Source organism: Canis lupus, chromosome 11, assembly GCF_011100685.1.
Source record: "Canis lupus familiaris isolate Mischka breed German Shepherd chromosome 11, alternate assembly UU_Cfam_GSD_1.0, whole genome shotgun sequence".
NCBI lineage: Eukaryota > Metazoa > Chordata > Mammalia > Carnivora > Canidae > Canis > Canis lupus.
Genome location: NC_049232.1, coordinates 26,370,081 through 26,388,053, shown reverse-complemented (window position 1 = coordinate 26,388,053; position 17,973 = coordinate 26,370,081). Strand labels below are relative to the sequence as shown.

The 17,973-nt window shown below is 38.3% G+C and overlaps 1 protein-coding gene across 1 annotated transcript in view; it reads right to left on the bottom strand.

Annotated features, from left to right (window-relative positions):
* Positions 1 to 17,973, bottom strand: part of CTNNA1 (catenin alpha 1) — a 186,080-nt gene that overhangs the window by 121,218 nt on the left and 46,889 nt on the right. The window contains exons 4-5 of the mRNA XM_038552316.1: positions 3,467 to 3,633; positions 2,843 to 2,962 (exon numbers count right to left, since the gene is read on the bottom strand). Of these exons, the coding sequence (XP_038408244.1) occupies positions 2,843 to 2,962; positions 3,467 to 3,633 (287 nt within the window). The remainder of the gene's footprint in view (positions 1 to 2,842; positions 2,963 to 3,466; positions 3,634 to 17,973) is intronic.

Sequence of the window (17,973 nt, the reverse complement as noted above, 5' to 3'; positions counted from 1 at the left end):
CAGGCCTTGCTCTTCTATCTCCTCTGATCCCTACTGATGCTCCCATTGGCCAAACCCAATCAGGATCTTGAGGGCAAAGGAGCCCTGGATATAGTCCAGACAAATTAGGTTTCTGGGGCAGAGAACTGGATGAACAAGGGTGACAAGAGATATGGAGGGATAAATATAAGAATACCCAGCATGTTAAGTAATAACTTCAAGATTTTAATTACATCTTATTTCAGAAATACATGAAATTCACTGTTGGTTATGGTTTTTTTTTTTTTTTTTTAAGTACATCAGGGATTATGTTCAAGGAACTCTTCATATATTTTGGCATACAGAATAAAAAAGACAGGCAAGTAATACTTTTCAGTAAGCTTTTCCAAAAGTCTCAACTATCATTGTGTTCTATCTCAAGAACATCATCAATTTACTTATTCTACCATTTTTGCAAAGACAGCCAATATCTTATCAGTGCAAATGTTCTCATTTTCCTCAAATAATAAGCTTCAAAAACCAAAATCATACTAGGTTTTAAGACAGTAGGACTATTCATCAAACTTTATTTTTTAAATACATATTTACTTTACGTATTCAAATGAGAATTTAGGTCAAAAACATTAAGTAAAATAAACTGTGAACATAATCGGGCCAGTGTGCTATATTTACAGAATTATCATACTATTAAACAAGTTCTTAGAACCTATCAGGCCCAGTAAAAAGAAAAAAACTTGCAATTTATGTGATGAAAACAGAAGCCAATGCAGGGATAAGTGATAAAAACACACTAAGCCTGCAAGAACTAAATTACTCAGGCAACACATCAAATCTAGCTATATTATCATGTGTAATATTAAGTAATAGAAATGTAAAACCAGGATCTCATATGTGCAGATCCTGTCTGCTCACAACCTAACCTTAAAATATAGTCAATAACCTTATTAAGTACTTTACATATATTATTTAATCTTCTCAATCCTGTAGGGTAAAGTTTTTCCACTACTTCAATATAACTAAATGAAAGTTACTAAGAAGACTCCAAAGCTGAGGACTGCAGACACTGGACATGTACAGTACTGACTTCATTTTCCTTATGCCTGTCAGAGCTCTTGTCGGGGGTCCCTCTCTGTCCTCTCACTAATGATTAGTACAGAATGAGTATGTTACACAATTTAGATTTAGGGCAAATCTGTTATGGGCTTCTAGATCATTTGCTTCTAAAAAAAGATATATGAAGAAATGGTTCTTTTTTTCTTGCTGGACACAGCCTAGAGTTTCTATTAACATCCAGTACTAGGCACGCTGAACACAGCAACTGGAAAATGTCAAATACCTGGATCCTTGATAATACCACACAAAACATTTCATCTTAACCCCTTCAAAGTCACATCTAATTCGAACTTCTAATTAGTGAGAAAATAAATCTCCCACTGTTCAAGCAGTTTTGGAGCTGGGTTTTCTGTGAACTGTAGCATGAAATATCCTTACTGATAGAGGTATCAGTGAACAAGAATAGATCTTTTCAAGGCTTTATGAAGAAGTATGAGCTTGATCAGAACTAAGGAAGTTCTGGGCGCCTGGGTGGCTCAGTCAGTTAAGCATCTGCCTTGGCTCAGGTCATGCATGATCCCAGGGTTCTGGGATTGGGGTTCCGCATGGAGCCCCGCTCGCCCCCCCTCCAATCAGGCTCCCAGGTCAGTGGAGAGCCTGTTTGTCCCTCTGCCCTTCCCCATTGCCTGTGCGTGCGAGCGCACTCTCTCCCTTTCAAATAAATAAACAGAATCTTTTTAAAAATTAAAAATAAAAGACCTATGGAAGTTTTAATAAACTGGATGGTGACAAGTGCATCTCCCCTACAGCGCACACCACATCCAACAGAATGGGCACAAAGACGACTTCAAAGCACCCTAGGTGCCAAAATGCCAAAGGGTTAGCAAAGCTTGGAAAAATGAGAACAATGATCCACATGCCACACAACACAAATTCGTAATACTATGGAAACTACTAAGGATGCTTAAAAGGGTCACCTGGGTGGCTCAGAGGTTAAGTGTCTGCCTTTGGCTCAGGTCGTGATCCTGGGGTCCTGGGATAGAGTCCTGCATCAGGCTCCCTCTGCCTCTCTCTCTCGGTCTCGGTCTCTCATGAATAAATGAACAAATCAAATCTGGGGATCCCTGGGTGGCTCAGCGGTTTGGCACCTGCCTTCGGCCCAGGGCATGACCCTGGAGTCCCAGGATCGAGTCCCACATCAGGCTTCCTGCATGGAGCCTGCTTCTTCACTCTGCCTGTATCTCTGCCCCTCTCTCTCTCTCTCTCTCTGTCTCCGAATAAATAAATCTAAAATAAAATCTAAAATAAAATAAAATCTAAAATAAAATAAATAAAAAATAAAGTAAAATAAAATCTTTTTTAAAAAGATGCTTAATAAGAAATACTTAAAAAGTGGCCAAATATGGGGAGAAGAGATGGGGTTAGTTTCTGATATGCAAGTAATTCTAATAATTTTCAACTGGCTTAAGGTTTTTAAAAATCTGAATGTAACTCTACCACCAACTCAAATTAATCCTTGAAAGCACATAACAAAGACCTTATCTATCACCTCTCTAGACACAATTGCAAATTGCCAAGCTATTTAAAGTAAAATTTCCATGAGAATTAAAACAGGGGTATAACATGAATGAAACTTAATTACAGTTTTATTAACAATACAATACTAAAAGGATACTTCATAAATTATATGTTTCAATAGAATTATACTGGCAGAGGGAGGTACTGTTACCTTCAGAAAACTTAAAATCGATTTTTCCTACCAGATAATAATATAAACAACCTTAATATATGCCCCAAATCATGATTGTACCTGTTGTCTTTTGGCTGCCATAATGTTCAGCTTATCCACTTCAGGTTTTAGGGCTTTATACTGTATTCCTAAGTCTTGTTCAGTGCCAGCATTCCTCAGTTTCAAGATACCTTCTTCCACCTATAAAACATACCCCTAAATAAGAAAAATTCTAAACAATACAAATCTGTGTCTAAAAAAACATCTATACTATTTTATTCTTTTTAACAGCTACTCAGATAGCAATCTAAACTTTTTCTTCAGTTTTCAAGGCCCTCAAATATTTGATCACCTCCTACATGGGAACATTATATTGACTTCTATCTAAAATGTTACAATTTAACATATCTTGGCTTCTTAACTCTGGAACAAGGAAATGCTTAATCACTAGTGCAGAAGGAGAGTCAAAACAGTACCTTTGCTAGAAGTTCTTCATTAAAATCAAGGCTGCATAAGCTGATAGCAAGTCTGAGGTGTACTTAGAGGGGAACAGAAAATGGAAACTAAAGGAAAACATTCCTGGTCCACTTAGATAAACCAAGTTCAAAACCAAAACAAACTCTAAGGAATGCTGAATTAACTATGGCCAGCAGCAGCCTCACTGTGATGGAAAGAACAAAATTACAGAGACAGGCCTGTACTTACAACTTTCAGCTGAACAAGTAATTTGTAGACATCTGCCATGTCAGCCAAAATAAGCAGCCGGGTAACAGCAGAGAGCAAAGCTCGAGCTGCCCGAACCATGTTGCCACGCTTCACAGAAGAACAGGGATCATCTGCAAACTCTCCGGCTGCAGTCTTCATCAAATCACCTGTTTTACAGCATAAAAAAAACAAACTCATCAGTAATGAACTAAATAAGTGGTCTTCGTCAAAAATAATAATTCAAACTTTGTATAGTTCATGCACAGAATTTAATTTAAGGGCTCTCATTTTTATTGTGTTTTCTTTTGTTTGTTTTACAGGTCACTAAGAAAAGCACTCTCATATACTGCTGGTGAAAACAGTATCTGGAAAGTGATTTGGTGATATATATAAAGAGACTTAAAAACACTCCTTTCAAAAAAGAGCTTTAAGCCTCCAAGGGGGGGGGCTCCTAAGGGGGGAAAAGATTTCTGTGGGGGGGAAAAATGGATCTAATGTGATCTACCCTCACATCCACAAAATGATACAGAAATACAGCAACCAATAGGTAGGACCTCCACACTTCATTAACTACCTCAAGAAAGGCTTACTGGCATATGAAAAGACAAAGCTGAATCAATGACTAATTCATTTTCCTCATAGTAAGACAATGACAACAGCTCAAATGCTCAACAATAACTATCTAGTTAAGTAAATTATGTAATATCCTACAATTGACTATTATGCAAATATTAGACTCTATATGAAAAAATGTTAAAATTTATGATGAAACTGGGCAGCCCCAGTGGTGCAGCGGTTTAGCGCCGCCTACAGCCCAGGGTGTGATCCTGGAGAACGGGGATAAAGGGATCGAGTCCCACGTCAGGCTCCCTGCATGGAGCCTGCTTCTCCCTCCGCCTGTGTGGTCTCTGCCTCTCTCTGTCTCTCTCTCATGAATAAATAAATAAAATCTTTAAAAAAATTATGATGAAACTGTAAGCATAAAGAAAACAAAAAAAATCTGAGTAATGTGTTTAAAAAAAAAAAAAAAAAGAAGACAGGAATCCAAAGGCAAATAGCAGTTCTACTAGGTTACAATCTCCTTACATTATTCTGTATTTACAAAACTATTTTCCATAATGAATATGTATTATATCCATAATTTTAAAAGTTACACCAAAAACATATACATTTTCCTATAGTTATTAGGAATATGAGGTTATATTATACAATCCTAAATTCAACAATACTAAGAATTTATTTATAACGCTTCTTAGACACTTGTAAAATAACTTACTTTTTGTTTTGTTTTTTTTAAGATTTATTTATTTATTTATGATAGACGGGGGGGGGCAGGGCAGAGACACAGGCTACATGCTAGGAGCCCGATGTGGACCTCGATCCCGGGGCTCCAGGATCGCACCCTGGGCCAAAGGCAGGCGCTAAACCATCGAGCCACCCAGGGATCCCACTTACACTTTTTGTCATTCATTTCTATTAATAATCATTTCGAGTGCCTACTGGCCCTCTTTTCTTATAGCAAAAAATGGAGGGCCAGAACTGTGATGCAGCAGTTACACAGTATACAGTTATACAGTACCTATATGATGACTACATTTGGGTTCCTGGAAAAATAATTACTCCCTCCCTTGGCTGAATGTGTCCACTCAAGATTAAAGCCTAAAGGCCGGAAAAAAAAAAAAAAAAAAAAGAAAAAAAAAGCCTAAAGGCCGGGATCCCTGGGTGGCGCAGCGGTTTGGCGCCTGCCTTTGGCCCAGGGTGTGATCCTGGAGACCTGGGATCGAATCCCACGTCGGGCTCCTGGTGCATGGAGCCTGCTTCTCCCTCTGCCTGTGTCTCTGCCTCTCTCTCTCTCTCTCTCTGTGTGACTATCATAAATAATTAAATAAAAATTTTTAAAACATAAATAAAGCCTAAAGGCCACTCAGTTCTTCCACTAAAATTAAAAAAAAAAAAAAAAAAAAAAAAAACTCTCCCAAGAAGCCTAGTGACTTCTGAACAGTCCTACCAGATCTCTCCTACCTATCAAATTTAGCTGCAGAATTTGAGCTTAGGGGGGAAAAGGTTGAATTCAGTCTCAAATTCATGTACTAATTGGGCTCAGAAGCTCCATATAGTATTAAGAGTAAAGATTTAAAAAAAAAGAGTAAAGATAATTTCTACCTATGTCAAGTCAGATTTAACTCACAATGAAGAATTTCAGAGTTAAAACATTTTCCTAGACCTAAGATACAGACATAGAAAGAGGGGATCCCTGGGTGGCGCAGCGGTTTAGCGCCTGCCTTTGGCCCAGGGCGCGATCCTGGAGCCCCGGGATCAAATCCCACGTCGGGCTCCTGGTGCATGGAGCCTGCTTCTCCCTCTGCCTATGTCTCTGCCTCTTTCTCTCTCTCTCTCTCTCTCTCTCTATGTGACTATCATAAATAAATAAAAATTTTTAAAAATTTAAAAAAATAAATAAATAAACAGACATAGAAAGATAAAGACAGGGCAGCCCTGGTGGCTCAGCGGGTTTAGCACCACCTCCAGCCCAGGGCCTGATCCCAGGGACTTGGGATCGAGTCCCACGTCGGGCTCCCTGTATGGAGCCTGCTTCTTCCTCTACCTGTGTCTCTGCCTCTCTCTCTGTCTGTGTCTCTATGAATAAATAAATAAAAAGTTTAAAAAAAAAAAAAAAAAGAAAGATAAAGACATATGGAAATGATTATATGGATACATAACACTGAAAATATTATTGTATGATGCTTAAAAAGACCAAACTCATTTATTCATATATTTATTGCACCCATTGGTATCAAAGTCTGAATTAGGTGTCAGTGATACAGCACACAGGACACAGCCCATGTCCTCATGGAACTGTAAAGGTGGGGGCAGAAGACAGATAAGCAATTAAAGCCTGATTAAGGCAAACATCTCAGGGCACCTGGGTGCTTCAGTGGTTGAGCGTCTGCCTTCCACTCCAGTTTTGATCCCAGGGTTCTGGAGTCCCGCATCAGGCTCCCTGCAGGGAGCCTGCTTCTCCCTCTGCCTGTGCCTCTGCCTCTCTCTGTCTCTTCTTGTGAATAAATAAAATCTTTAAAAATAAAAGTTAAAATTAGGGATCCCTGGGTGGCGCAGCGGTTTGGCGCCTGCCTTTGGCCCAGGGCACGATCCTGGAGACCCTGAATCAAATCCCATGTCAGGCTCCCGGTGCATGGAGCCTGCTTCTCCCTCTGCCTATGTCTCTGCGCCTCTCTCTCTCTCTCTCTCTCTGTGTGTGTGTGTGTGTGTGACTATTATAAATTAAAATTTAAAAAAAAAAGTTAAAATTAAAAAATAAATAAATCTACTGCTAGGGATACATAGCTGAACAGGACTATCTCTGCTTTCAAGTAGTTTATAATCCAGAAAAAGAACATGATCATACAGAAATTATGTGGCATTTTAATGCACAGGCTATAAGAAAGACATGAAAGTACAGAGTTTCAAAGGAGAAAGCACTAACAACCAGCCTGAGGAAGAAGTGAAATGCCAGCAACAGTTTTTATGGGAAACATGGTACTCTGAAACAGGCTATGCTCTCAAAGGATGGGAAGGATTTCTTGGCAGTAATATTAAGGAAGTTAGCATCTCAAGCAAAAGGAACAGCAACATAATATCCAACATTTATTATATATCCACTCTACATATTTTATTTAGTCCTATAAATCACCCCAAAAGTCGGTGGTATTAGCCCATCTATACCAATGAGACAACTAAACCTTAGAAAGGCTAACTAACTTAATCACACTATCAGGTAAGACACTAAGTGGAAGAGCCAGGATTTGTAATGCCAATGTTTATGCTGTTAGAACCACTTATCAAGTCGAGATACATAATAATAAGGCATATTTGGAGGCGGAACCCTCCAGTCTAACTGGGATGTGAAGGACATGTATAGAAAAAGAAGATGGGGATGGAAAAGCCATGGACAAAAAGTACAAAGAATTCCTGAGCCAAAGAGGGAAGTCAAAGTCACAGATACACAGGATTAACCCAACAAAAGCACATAAAATAAATCTGACCACACAGATGGGTCAGAAGCCAAAGTGAGAGCCCAGGAAAGAATAGTAATAGATTATAAAGATAGGCGTCAAATGATTTAACAACCTTTCATAATAAAGAGTGAAGAAAAAGCAAGCATCAAAGGTGACTTAAAGGTTTCAAGCTAGGGTTGTAGTTAGAGAAAAGGGCAAGAGCACTGTATGAAGATTTAAAAGGGGAGGGGGTAAAAGGTAGCCCCTCAGACTGTGAAATTAGGAGTAGAGGACAAAGACTTCCTTTTCTGAAAAAAGAAACAAAGAGAACCAAGGTGACAAAAAAAATCAAATGCATACATACAGATCAAAAGAAAAGAACTGAGATTCCAGAAATATAGTCAATGAATTTTCAACAAGGCTGCCAAGACCATTCAATAGGAAAAAAACAGTCTTTCAAACAAACAGTACTGGGACAATGGATTTCCACACGCAAAAGAATGAACTTGGACCTCTACCTCACACCATATAGTTTCAAAGCAGATCTAAACTTAAATTTAAGAGCTACAATTATTAACACTTAGAAGAAAACATTAACATATTTCTTCATGGCCTCTGAACAGGCAACAGTTTCTAAGCTAGGACACCAAAAGGATAAATAATAGAAGAAAAACTAGATAAAACAGCATCATCAAAATCTGAAATTTTTGTGCTTCAAAAGACACCACCAGAAAGTGAAAAGATCAACAGAAGAAATTTTCTGAAAACGGTCTATAAAATAAAAATCTAGCAGATACAATATAAAAAGAACTCATATGACTAAATAAAAAGACAGTCCAATTTAAAATAGGCAAAGGCATTACAGGTATCTCTCCAAAGATGATATATGAACAGCTAATAAGTACATGAAAAAATGCTCAGTCTCATCAGTCATAAAGGCAATATATAACAAAATCACAATATCACTTCAGGTCTACTGAGAAGGCTAAAATCAAAGATAATAATAAATGCTGGTGAGAAATGTTCAAAAACTGGAAATGTCATACTCCATTGGTAGGAAAGTGAAATGGTGCAGTGACTTTGAAAACACTCTAGTAGGCCCTCAAAAGGTTAAATGTAAAGTTACAGTATGATCCAGCAATTCCACTCCTAGGTATATTCCTAAAACACTGAAAATGTAGGTCTACACAAAAACTTATACATAAATGTTCATAGCAGCACTATTCACAATAGCTGAAATGTGAGAACAACCAAAACATTCATCTACTAATGAATGGATAAAGAAAATGTGGTATTATCCATACGACAGTTAACCATAAAAAGGAATTAAGTACTGATACATGCTACAACATGAATGAATCTTCTGAGCATATACTATGTGAAAGAAGGCAGTTACAAAAGGCCACATATTGTATTATTCCACTGATGTGTAATGTCTAAAATAAGTAAATCCAGAGAGAGACAAAAGCCAGATTAGTGGTTGCCAGCAGGTGGGGCAAAAAGAAAGAGTGAGGACTAACTGCTAATAGGTATGGGGTTTCTTTCCGGAGTAATGAAAATGTTCTGAAGTTACATAGTAGTGAATGGCTGCACAACCTTGTAAATATATTAAAAAGCACTGAACTGTACATTTTAAAAGAGTGAATATTATGGAATGTGAATTATGGCTCAATAAAGACCTAAAGAGTATCAAATGCAGTGACTTCAAAGAGCACAGGCCTTGGAGTTTGAGATAAGCCTAAATTTTGGCTTTTCCACTTACTAGCTATGTGACTAGACTCCATTGTCTGTTTTTTCTTTCCAAAGTACAGGCAGTACTTTGCCATGAGGGTGAACCAAGGTAAAATATCTAAAATGCCTTTCGTCAGCTTGCACTAGGAAACAATACAAGGTTGGCAGAAATTATTAGGTAAAATTAGAAGAGAAGACAGTGAAAAAGGTCTTCATTGTGTTTCGTGAGCATCTATCTGTTCAACAACCACCTTTAAGAGCATTAATTAATGCCTTTTAATAACAAATGTTTACTGAATATCTTCTAGGAGCCAGGCACCATTCTAACCATTTGGGATAGAAATTAACTAACCAGGGGTGCTCAGATGGCTCAGGTGGTAAAGAGTCTAACTCTTAATTTCAGCTCAGGTCTTGATCTCAGGATTAGGGGATTAAGCGTAAAGTCAGCTTGTCCCTCTCCCTCTGCTGCTCCCCCTGCAGAGATGCTATCTTTCTCCCTCTCTCTAAAGTAAATAAATAAAATCTTTTTTAAAAAACTAACTAACCAGACAAAAATCCCTGCCTCCAGAGAGCTTACATTCTAATGTGAGGGGAAGATGATAAACACAATCAAGCTGTGAAACAAAAGTACTTGTGAGAGAGAACAGCAGTGATGTTAAGGACAAGGAGAATGGGGATACAATATATAATTTAAAATACGGGGACTGGAGTTCAATTTGCCAACATACAGCATAACACCCAGTGCTCATCCTCGGTGTCCATCGAAAGATGAATAGATACAGAAGATGTGGTCTATGTATACAATGGAATATTACTCAGCCATTAGAAATGACAAATACCCACTATTTGCTCCGACGTGGAGGGACCTGGAGGGTATTATGCTGAGTGAAATTAGTCAATAGGAAAAGGACAAACATTATATGGTCTCATTCATTTGGGGAATATAAAAATTAGTAAAAGGGAATAAAGGGAAAGGAAAGAAAAAGAAAATGAAAATATCAGTGAGGGTGACAAAACATGAGAGACACCTAACTCTGGGAAATGAACAAGGGGTAGTGGAAGGGGAAGTGAGCGGGGGGGGGGGGGGGGGGGGGGGGTTGGGGTGACTGGGTTATGGGCACTGAGGGGGGGCACTTGGAGGAATGAGCACTGGGTTTTAGGCAATATGTTGGCAACTGAACCCCAATAAAAAAAGAAATTAAAAAATAAATAAAATCATTAACATCATAAATGAATGAATAAATAAATAAATAAATACATACATACATACATACATACATACGGGGATCAAGTCAGACTTCAATGAAAAGGCACCACTTGAGGAGAGTCTTAAAAAAGGAAACACAGGAGCAATCTGGCTCTTTAAAAAAAGTTCCAAAGAGAGGGAGTACCAACTCAAAGGACCCAGGGCAGATGCACACAAAAACAATCCTGTAGGGACACCTGGGTGGCTCGGCAGTGGAGTGTCTGCCTTTGGCTCAGAGCGTGATCCCAGGATCCAGGATCCAGTCCCACATCACGCTCCTTGCAGAAAGCCTGCTTCTCCCTCAGTCTGTGTCTCTGCCTCTCTCTGTGTCTCTCATGAATAAATAAATAAATCTTTAAAAAAAAAAAAAAAAACAATCCTATAAAGTCAAGGAAGCCAGTGTAGCTGATAAGGAGGGAATGAGAGGGAGCAACTTTGTGGGAAATGCAAAAGACAGATTTCAAGGATAACAGAACAAGAATACTCTTTGAAGAATCTGGTCTGTGACCAGGAGAAATCATGGGCCTATTAAAGAAACTTTCTTCATGTGCGTAGATGGGTAGCAGTAAAATAGCAAAGAATAGGATCATAAAATTAGAAGTCACACAGACAGAAACTGCAGTTTCGCCACTAAACAGGCCTCAGTTTCCACAACTGTAAAACAGATGATACAGATAATCCTCGCTTTGCACAGTAGTACAGGTCCATAAAAACAACCATACAAGCTCTAACACTGCAAAGTAAACTTAATTGGAAAATTATGGTTACCCTGTGACCTTTAACATTTTTTGACAAAATGTTAAAAGCTCCTTTACTACTAAGTATAAATATATAGAGAAATGAAAAAATAGTATAATTAATATTTAATACACTGTTACTTACAACATTATAAACAATGAGAATTAGTGTTTTTTCTTTGTAAGAGAACTACACAAAGTTTTTGAACACCACATGCCTTCTTCAGCATTTAATTTAGGATACAGATAATGGATCTCTTCTGCCCCTGGGCAAATTGTCCTACGCTTCTAAATTTGGATCAGTTTCCAACATCTTATCCTTTGCACTTTCAATGTCACAAAATATCTCAAAGAGTTCCTTTAGTGTAAAGGTTTTGAACACACCACCCTGTCTTGGACACCATCACTCTTCATCTCAGCCACTTTCCTCCAGTAACTCCTTTGTCAGTAACTCTGCCTTCACTAAGTCCCTCTGACTGCATATCTAGAATCTCTTTAAACAAAAACAAAACAAAAAAAACAAAACAAAAAAAAGACTTCTTAAGGGGGGGGTGGGGAAAGGGAAAGGGCAGAAGGAGAGGGAAGGTTTTTTAAATTATTATTTTAGATTTTTCTACATATTTACTTGAGAGAGAAAGTATGTGCAAGAGTGTGGGGGAGGGCAGAGGGAGAGAATCTCCAGCAGACTGCACTGAGCCCCACATGGGGCTCAATCTCACGACCCCAAGATCAGGGCCTGAGCTGAAACCAAGAGTTGCCTGTTTAAACAGCTGCATCCCTCAGCAGTGGTGTCAACATTTCCAGTCAGCTATTTCTCCTATAACTTAGTTTACATTATATTCAAATTTAAATTCCAAGCTTATCCCTTTTTGTTGTTTTGCTGCACTTCCAGCTTTGTTAGCAAATTTGTTCTTTTTTTTTTTTTTTTAAAGATTTTATTTATCCATTCATAGACACAGAGAGAGAGAAGCAGAGACACAGGCAGAGGGAGAAGCAGGCTCCATGCAGGGAACCCAACGTGGGACTCGATCCAGGGTCTCCAGGACCATACCCCAGGCTGCAGGCGGCACCAAACTGCTGCGCCACTGGGGCTGCCCAGCAAATTTGTTCTTTCTCCATCTCACAACCTTCTCACAGATCATAACCTGAGCTGCTATCAAGAGTTGGATGCTCAACTGAATGAGCCACCAAGAAGTCCTGGAGGACTGGTATTATTTAACGAAACTGTGTAAGGGAAATCTGTATATAGTGGAACCATGCAAAAGTGAGTATTGCCTGTATCTACTTCCTAGGGTTGCTGTATGATGAAGAGATGAAGAAAATGTTCAATAAACTGCTTATGACAGTGCCTGAATGCCCATACGAATCTATTACCACTACTGGAATTATAGATAAAGGGGGATAAGAAGGCAAAAGATACAGAAGACCCATAATTGACAAATGAAGATTTTAGATCACAAACAGAACATACATACTCAAGACAACAGGAGGAAGTAAGAGCCAAGAAAGGGGAAAAGGAGGTTCTTGGACCCTCATATGAGAAGTGAAAGCAGAGGTAGCAAAAGGCTGGCTTCCAGACAGTATGAAGCTCAGCCTAAACATTGAGCAGGGTGGATAAGGAAGTGAGGGCTGGTGAGTGGAATAAACTCAGAATCAGCTGCTACTGAAAATGAAAGACAGTTAGCCTGGGATACGTATAAAAAACCGGAGGTGGAAGAAAAGGCCCAGATCAGGTTAAACAGGATCAACTTAAAGTAGATTCTTAAAATTATACTCCAACTAAAATGAATCAAAATTCATTCATGATTAGCTTACATTCAAATGGACAAATATGGTAGATAATTTTAAATTTAATTTTAATCACTTATAATCACTGTATTAATCCCACAATTTTTTTTTTACCAACTCTAATCTCTTTCACCAAAACTTCCTCCTTCTAAATTCTTACTCCCACACAAGTTCCTCTTCAATAGCCTCATGCCTTCTACAGCTAGCATATCAGTCCAAATTAAAATCAGGCCAAATGACAACAAATAAGTAGCAGGAAAAAAGAAAAGTAAATTCAGTACATATACGTCCACCCTAATCTCTTCCAGCTCAAAGCCATAATGACATATCTTTAACTTCACAGCTAACAGTATTAGTAATGAAAACAATACATCAGAAATAAACCATATGGTAGATTAAAATCTTCACATTTTCTCTACTCACAAACCTATAAACAAATATGTAAATAAGCCATTACCTAAAAACAAGGTCCGCAAGCTTCTGCTGAATGGTCATCTCTCTAAAATGATCATTACACTAAGACTGATTTGAGATGTTTACTACGTGTTAAAAAATAAATAGAAGAATCAAGAATTCTTTAGAACAGGGATTCTGGGTGGCTCAGCGGTTTGGCGCCTGCCTTTGGCCCAGGGCATGATCCTGGAAACCTGGGATCAAGTCCCATGTTGGGCTCCCTGCATGGAGCCTGCTTCTCTCTCTCTGCCTATGTCTCTGCCTCTATCTCTCATGAATAAATAAATTTTTTAAATCTTTTTTTAAAAAAAATTCTTCAATAAATTGGGGCGCATGGATGGCTCAATTGGTTGAGCGTCTGCCTTGAGTTCGAGTCCTAATCCCAGGGTCCTGGGACTGTGCTCCACATTCGGGCTCCCTGCTCAACAAAGAGTCTGCTTCTTCCTCTGCCTGTCCCTCTCCTAACATGCTTTCTCTCAAATAAATTTTAAAAATCCTTAAAGAAAAAAAAAAGAATAAAATTTAACTGTCAGTTTACAGAGCAAAGTTTTAAGAGTTATCAAAAACATTCTTTCAGCACACAACAAGGCAAACTAAGAAAACTGCAGCAGACAGGCAATCTGTCCAAAGTCATGTGGTGAGCATTAGAGGGTGAAAACTAACTAGGTCTTCTCACTTTGTCCCAACTGTATCCAGTCAACTAACTACACACTGCATGGTATATTCACTATAATATAAAACAGATGAAATTTAAAAAGAATCCCTAACAGTGTTCTATGTGCCATAAAATCAAGACTGTCAACACAAAGGCTCCTGGATGGCTCAGTGGCTGAGCGTCTGCCTTTGACTCAAGGGTCAAGATCCCAGGGTCCCGGTGGAGTCCCACATTGGGCTATCTGCAAGGAGCCTGCTTCTCCCTCTGCCTATGTCTCTGCCTCTGGCTTTCTGGGTCTTTCATGAATAAAATTAAAAAAAAAAAAAAAAGGTTTCAATTCTATCCAAGGAGTAGAATTAGAAGAAGAGAAAGAAAAAAAAAGAGCAAGCAACCAACATCACAAGTAAATCAGTTATAAATCACCCTGCACTTGATAGCTTGGCATTTTTATAGAGAAAAGTAGAAAATACCCAGCCTTGAATCTGAATGGCTAAAAGTTCCCTACCATGGGATTCCTAATTCTTGAAAGTTACTTTTTTAATACTTTAGGTCCACTGGCAGGCCTACTAAATATATCTGATTAATAGATCTCACCAAAAAGTGATATAACAGTTATTTGTTATTCTACCAATTTCATTTTTACAAAATAATAAACTGAGAGGGGGCACCTCGGTGCTTCAGTCAGTTAAGCACCTGCTTTCAGCTCAGGTCATGACCCCAGGGTCCTAGGATTAAATCCCACATCAGGCTCCCTGCTCAGTAGGGAATATGCTTCTCCCTCTCACTCTGCCTCTGCCTGCTGCTGCTCCCCTGCTTATGTTCTCTCCCTCTCTCTATTAAATAAATAAATAAAATCTTTAACAATTATAATAATAAACTGACAGGAGCAAGGCTTCAAAAATTATTTGCTAGTGGGGGATCCTTGGGTGGCTCGGCAGTTTAGCGCCTGCCTTCAGCCCAGGATGTGATCCTGGAGACCCAGGATTGAGTCCCACTTGCAGGGAGCCTGCTTCTCCCTCTGCCTCTGCCTCTCTGCCCCTCTCTCTCTCTCTCCCATGAATAAATAAATAAAATCTTAAAAAAGAAAATTAACATCCATTTCTCAATTTGCCCCACCCACCCTGCATCCAAATTTTAAAATTCATTTTCCAGGATCTAGTAATAAAGTATTTTTCTCAATTGTGAATAAAGATAAAATGGCAATACTGTTGCAAAGAGTAACAGCTTTCATTACACAGTCCTTACAGGAAGGAAACAAATTATAGTATGTGTCAGATATAACCCATATGCCCCTTGACAGGAAGATGAGCACTTAATCTTCTTTCCCCTTTCCATTCATCAGTGGGGAATATATGGCAAAAATCACAGACCTCTAGATAATACTTCCATAATTAGAGAAAAAAATGACAATGATTCAAAGAATTCCTAACAGATGCTTTAATAGAACTCCTGGGGGCCATTTTTAATTCACAAAACTGTTCATCTTTTGAAGATCAACCCAGGAAATAAACATTTATGTCATCTTATATAACTACTATAAACCCCTCTGAATCAGCTCAGGGAGTGCCTAGAAAAACTCTCAAACTACTCACCGCTTCTCTTCCCCTAGGGATAACGAAAAGAGCTTTGAAATTTCTTTTTCCAGGCGACAAAATGGATTTTTTTTAAAAGTTAAAATAGAGTACCACACATATTCATGTTCTCATTTTCCTTACTAATTCAAGTGTGCCCTGCTGCTATTCAGAAACACTTCAAAGAGAGGCACTTACTTCCTGATTACACATTCAAATAAATGCATAACATGCATTTCAACTTGGAATCACTTTCTTAAGAAATTAACTAGTAGAAACCACGTTACTGCAACATCATGGTTGAAGTCATGCCAAAGTCAAAATTTTAATACCTAAGATAACTTCCTCAGCTACACTGTACAAAAATATTAAGTCGATACTATTACCCACTATAACTTAAAAGTATTATTGTGTTGGTTAGTGTTATTTATTAAATGTGTAACGAGACAGAATTAAAAAAGAAGAATTTCAACCCAAAAAGAAACATTAGAATTTAATGACTCTCCTTTCCTCACTTTCAAGCTGGCTATACCAGAAACCAAGTCTCTGCAGAGCAGCATATGCTTACATAAGGGTAGTGATCCAGAAGCAGACAGCATGCTTGACACATCCCAAGTCAAAGAAAATATACCCTCCACCCTAGAGACTTACAGTTTAAGTCAGAAAGACAACTTTAAGACATAAAACATACAGATGACAAGCAGTTAATGATTTTTTGGAATTTATATTTTGCTTTTCCTGCTCAAGTTAAATGAAGACCAAGAGAAAATGAATTAAATGATGGGAGTGGAGGAATGGGAATCAATAATGAGTACGTTTTAAATTAATCACAGTTCTCAGAAACATGGCAAGGGAAGGAACTGGAATGGGACCCAACATCAGACCAAGCCATCAGGGGAGCACATAAAAGAAGACATCCACAACAATAAGAGGAGAAAACAGGATGAAAATGATACCAAGATGGCAAGGGGAAAAGTCAGGACAACACTCAAAGATGCCAGAACTCAAAACAAGAGTATGAGAAAAAAAAAAAGCAGATTTCTTGGTAGCTTTAATGAAGAAAATGATCATACTAATCTGAAAACCTAATTAACTTTTATCTTTCTCAAAATGTTAAATATTTCTCTACTATTGCTCTTCTAGACTATCATTAAGAACACTTTTTGAAACCCATACTCAACATTCCAGGGTAGGAATACTTATCAATTTTCTCCTGTGAAATATCAAAGAGCCCATATATAAGATAGAGTTCATGATTCCAACCTGATTAAAATCACACTAACAAGACCAAATTAAAATGCCATCTCTCACATACAAAGCAATGCTTCAAGTCTTCACATCATCAACTTCCCAAACCCAGATTCCACTGTCTCCTGTCTACCTCTCAAACCCTACTCAAAGAAGTAATTGACAGTTACTTTGTCCTGATCACATCTGCCTTTTAACATCTATCTTCTAGGCTGCCTATATTAGATGTGAGTACATCAGTCTGAGGCTGTCAACATCTGCCCTGGACAGGAGACCAATTTTTACCTCCTTCAATCTAACTCTAGGCAGTTGCCAGGGAGAAAATTATGCCTTGAGAACCTGACAGCTTGTGCTCAATATCCTTTTGTCAAGGATAAAATACATCATTATTTTCCTTAAAGCTGCCTTGCCAAGATTCATAACATTAAAATATATATACATACACACACACATATATATATATGTAAAATACATACACATACATACATGTGCAAATACCTCTCCATATATGTGTATATTTTTCTCTATATATACAAATGATTCAAGCTATACCAAAGAAGATGGCACCTATGTCCTCAATTTTAACCACACAATTACCAAGATAAACAAAAGAATGTCCCTTTAAACATTTTAAAAAAAATAAAGTAAAAAATGACTCATAATATCAATTAAAAATCCTCATTGCTGGGGCACCTGGGTGGCTCAGCGGTTGAGCATCTGCCTTTGGCTCAGGTCATGATCCCAGGGTTCCAGGATTGAGTCCCACATCGGGCTCTCTGCAGGGAGCCTGCTTCTGCCTCTGCCTCTGCCTCTCTCTCTCTCTCTCTCTCTCTCCTCTCTGTGTGTATTCTCATGAATAAATAAATCCTTAAAAAAAAAAAAAAAGAAAGGTTCTTCTAATCTAATCTTCTTCATCCTCCTTTATTGATTGGTTGAATCCCTGTTATTTTTCTTATTGATTGGAATTTTACCACATTCTCAGGGATTGAGAGGTCTTATGGGGTTGGAAGTGTGCAGGGGGAACAGCAGTGAGCGAGGGAGAGAGTGTCTTAAAGCAGACTTCACCCTGAGCACAAAGCCTGG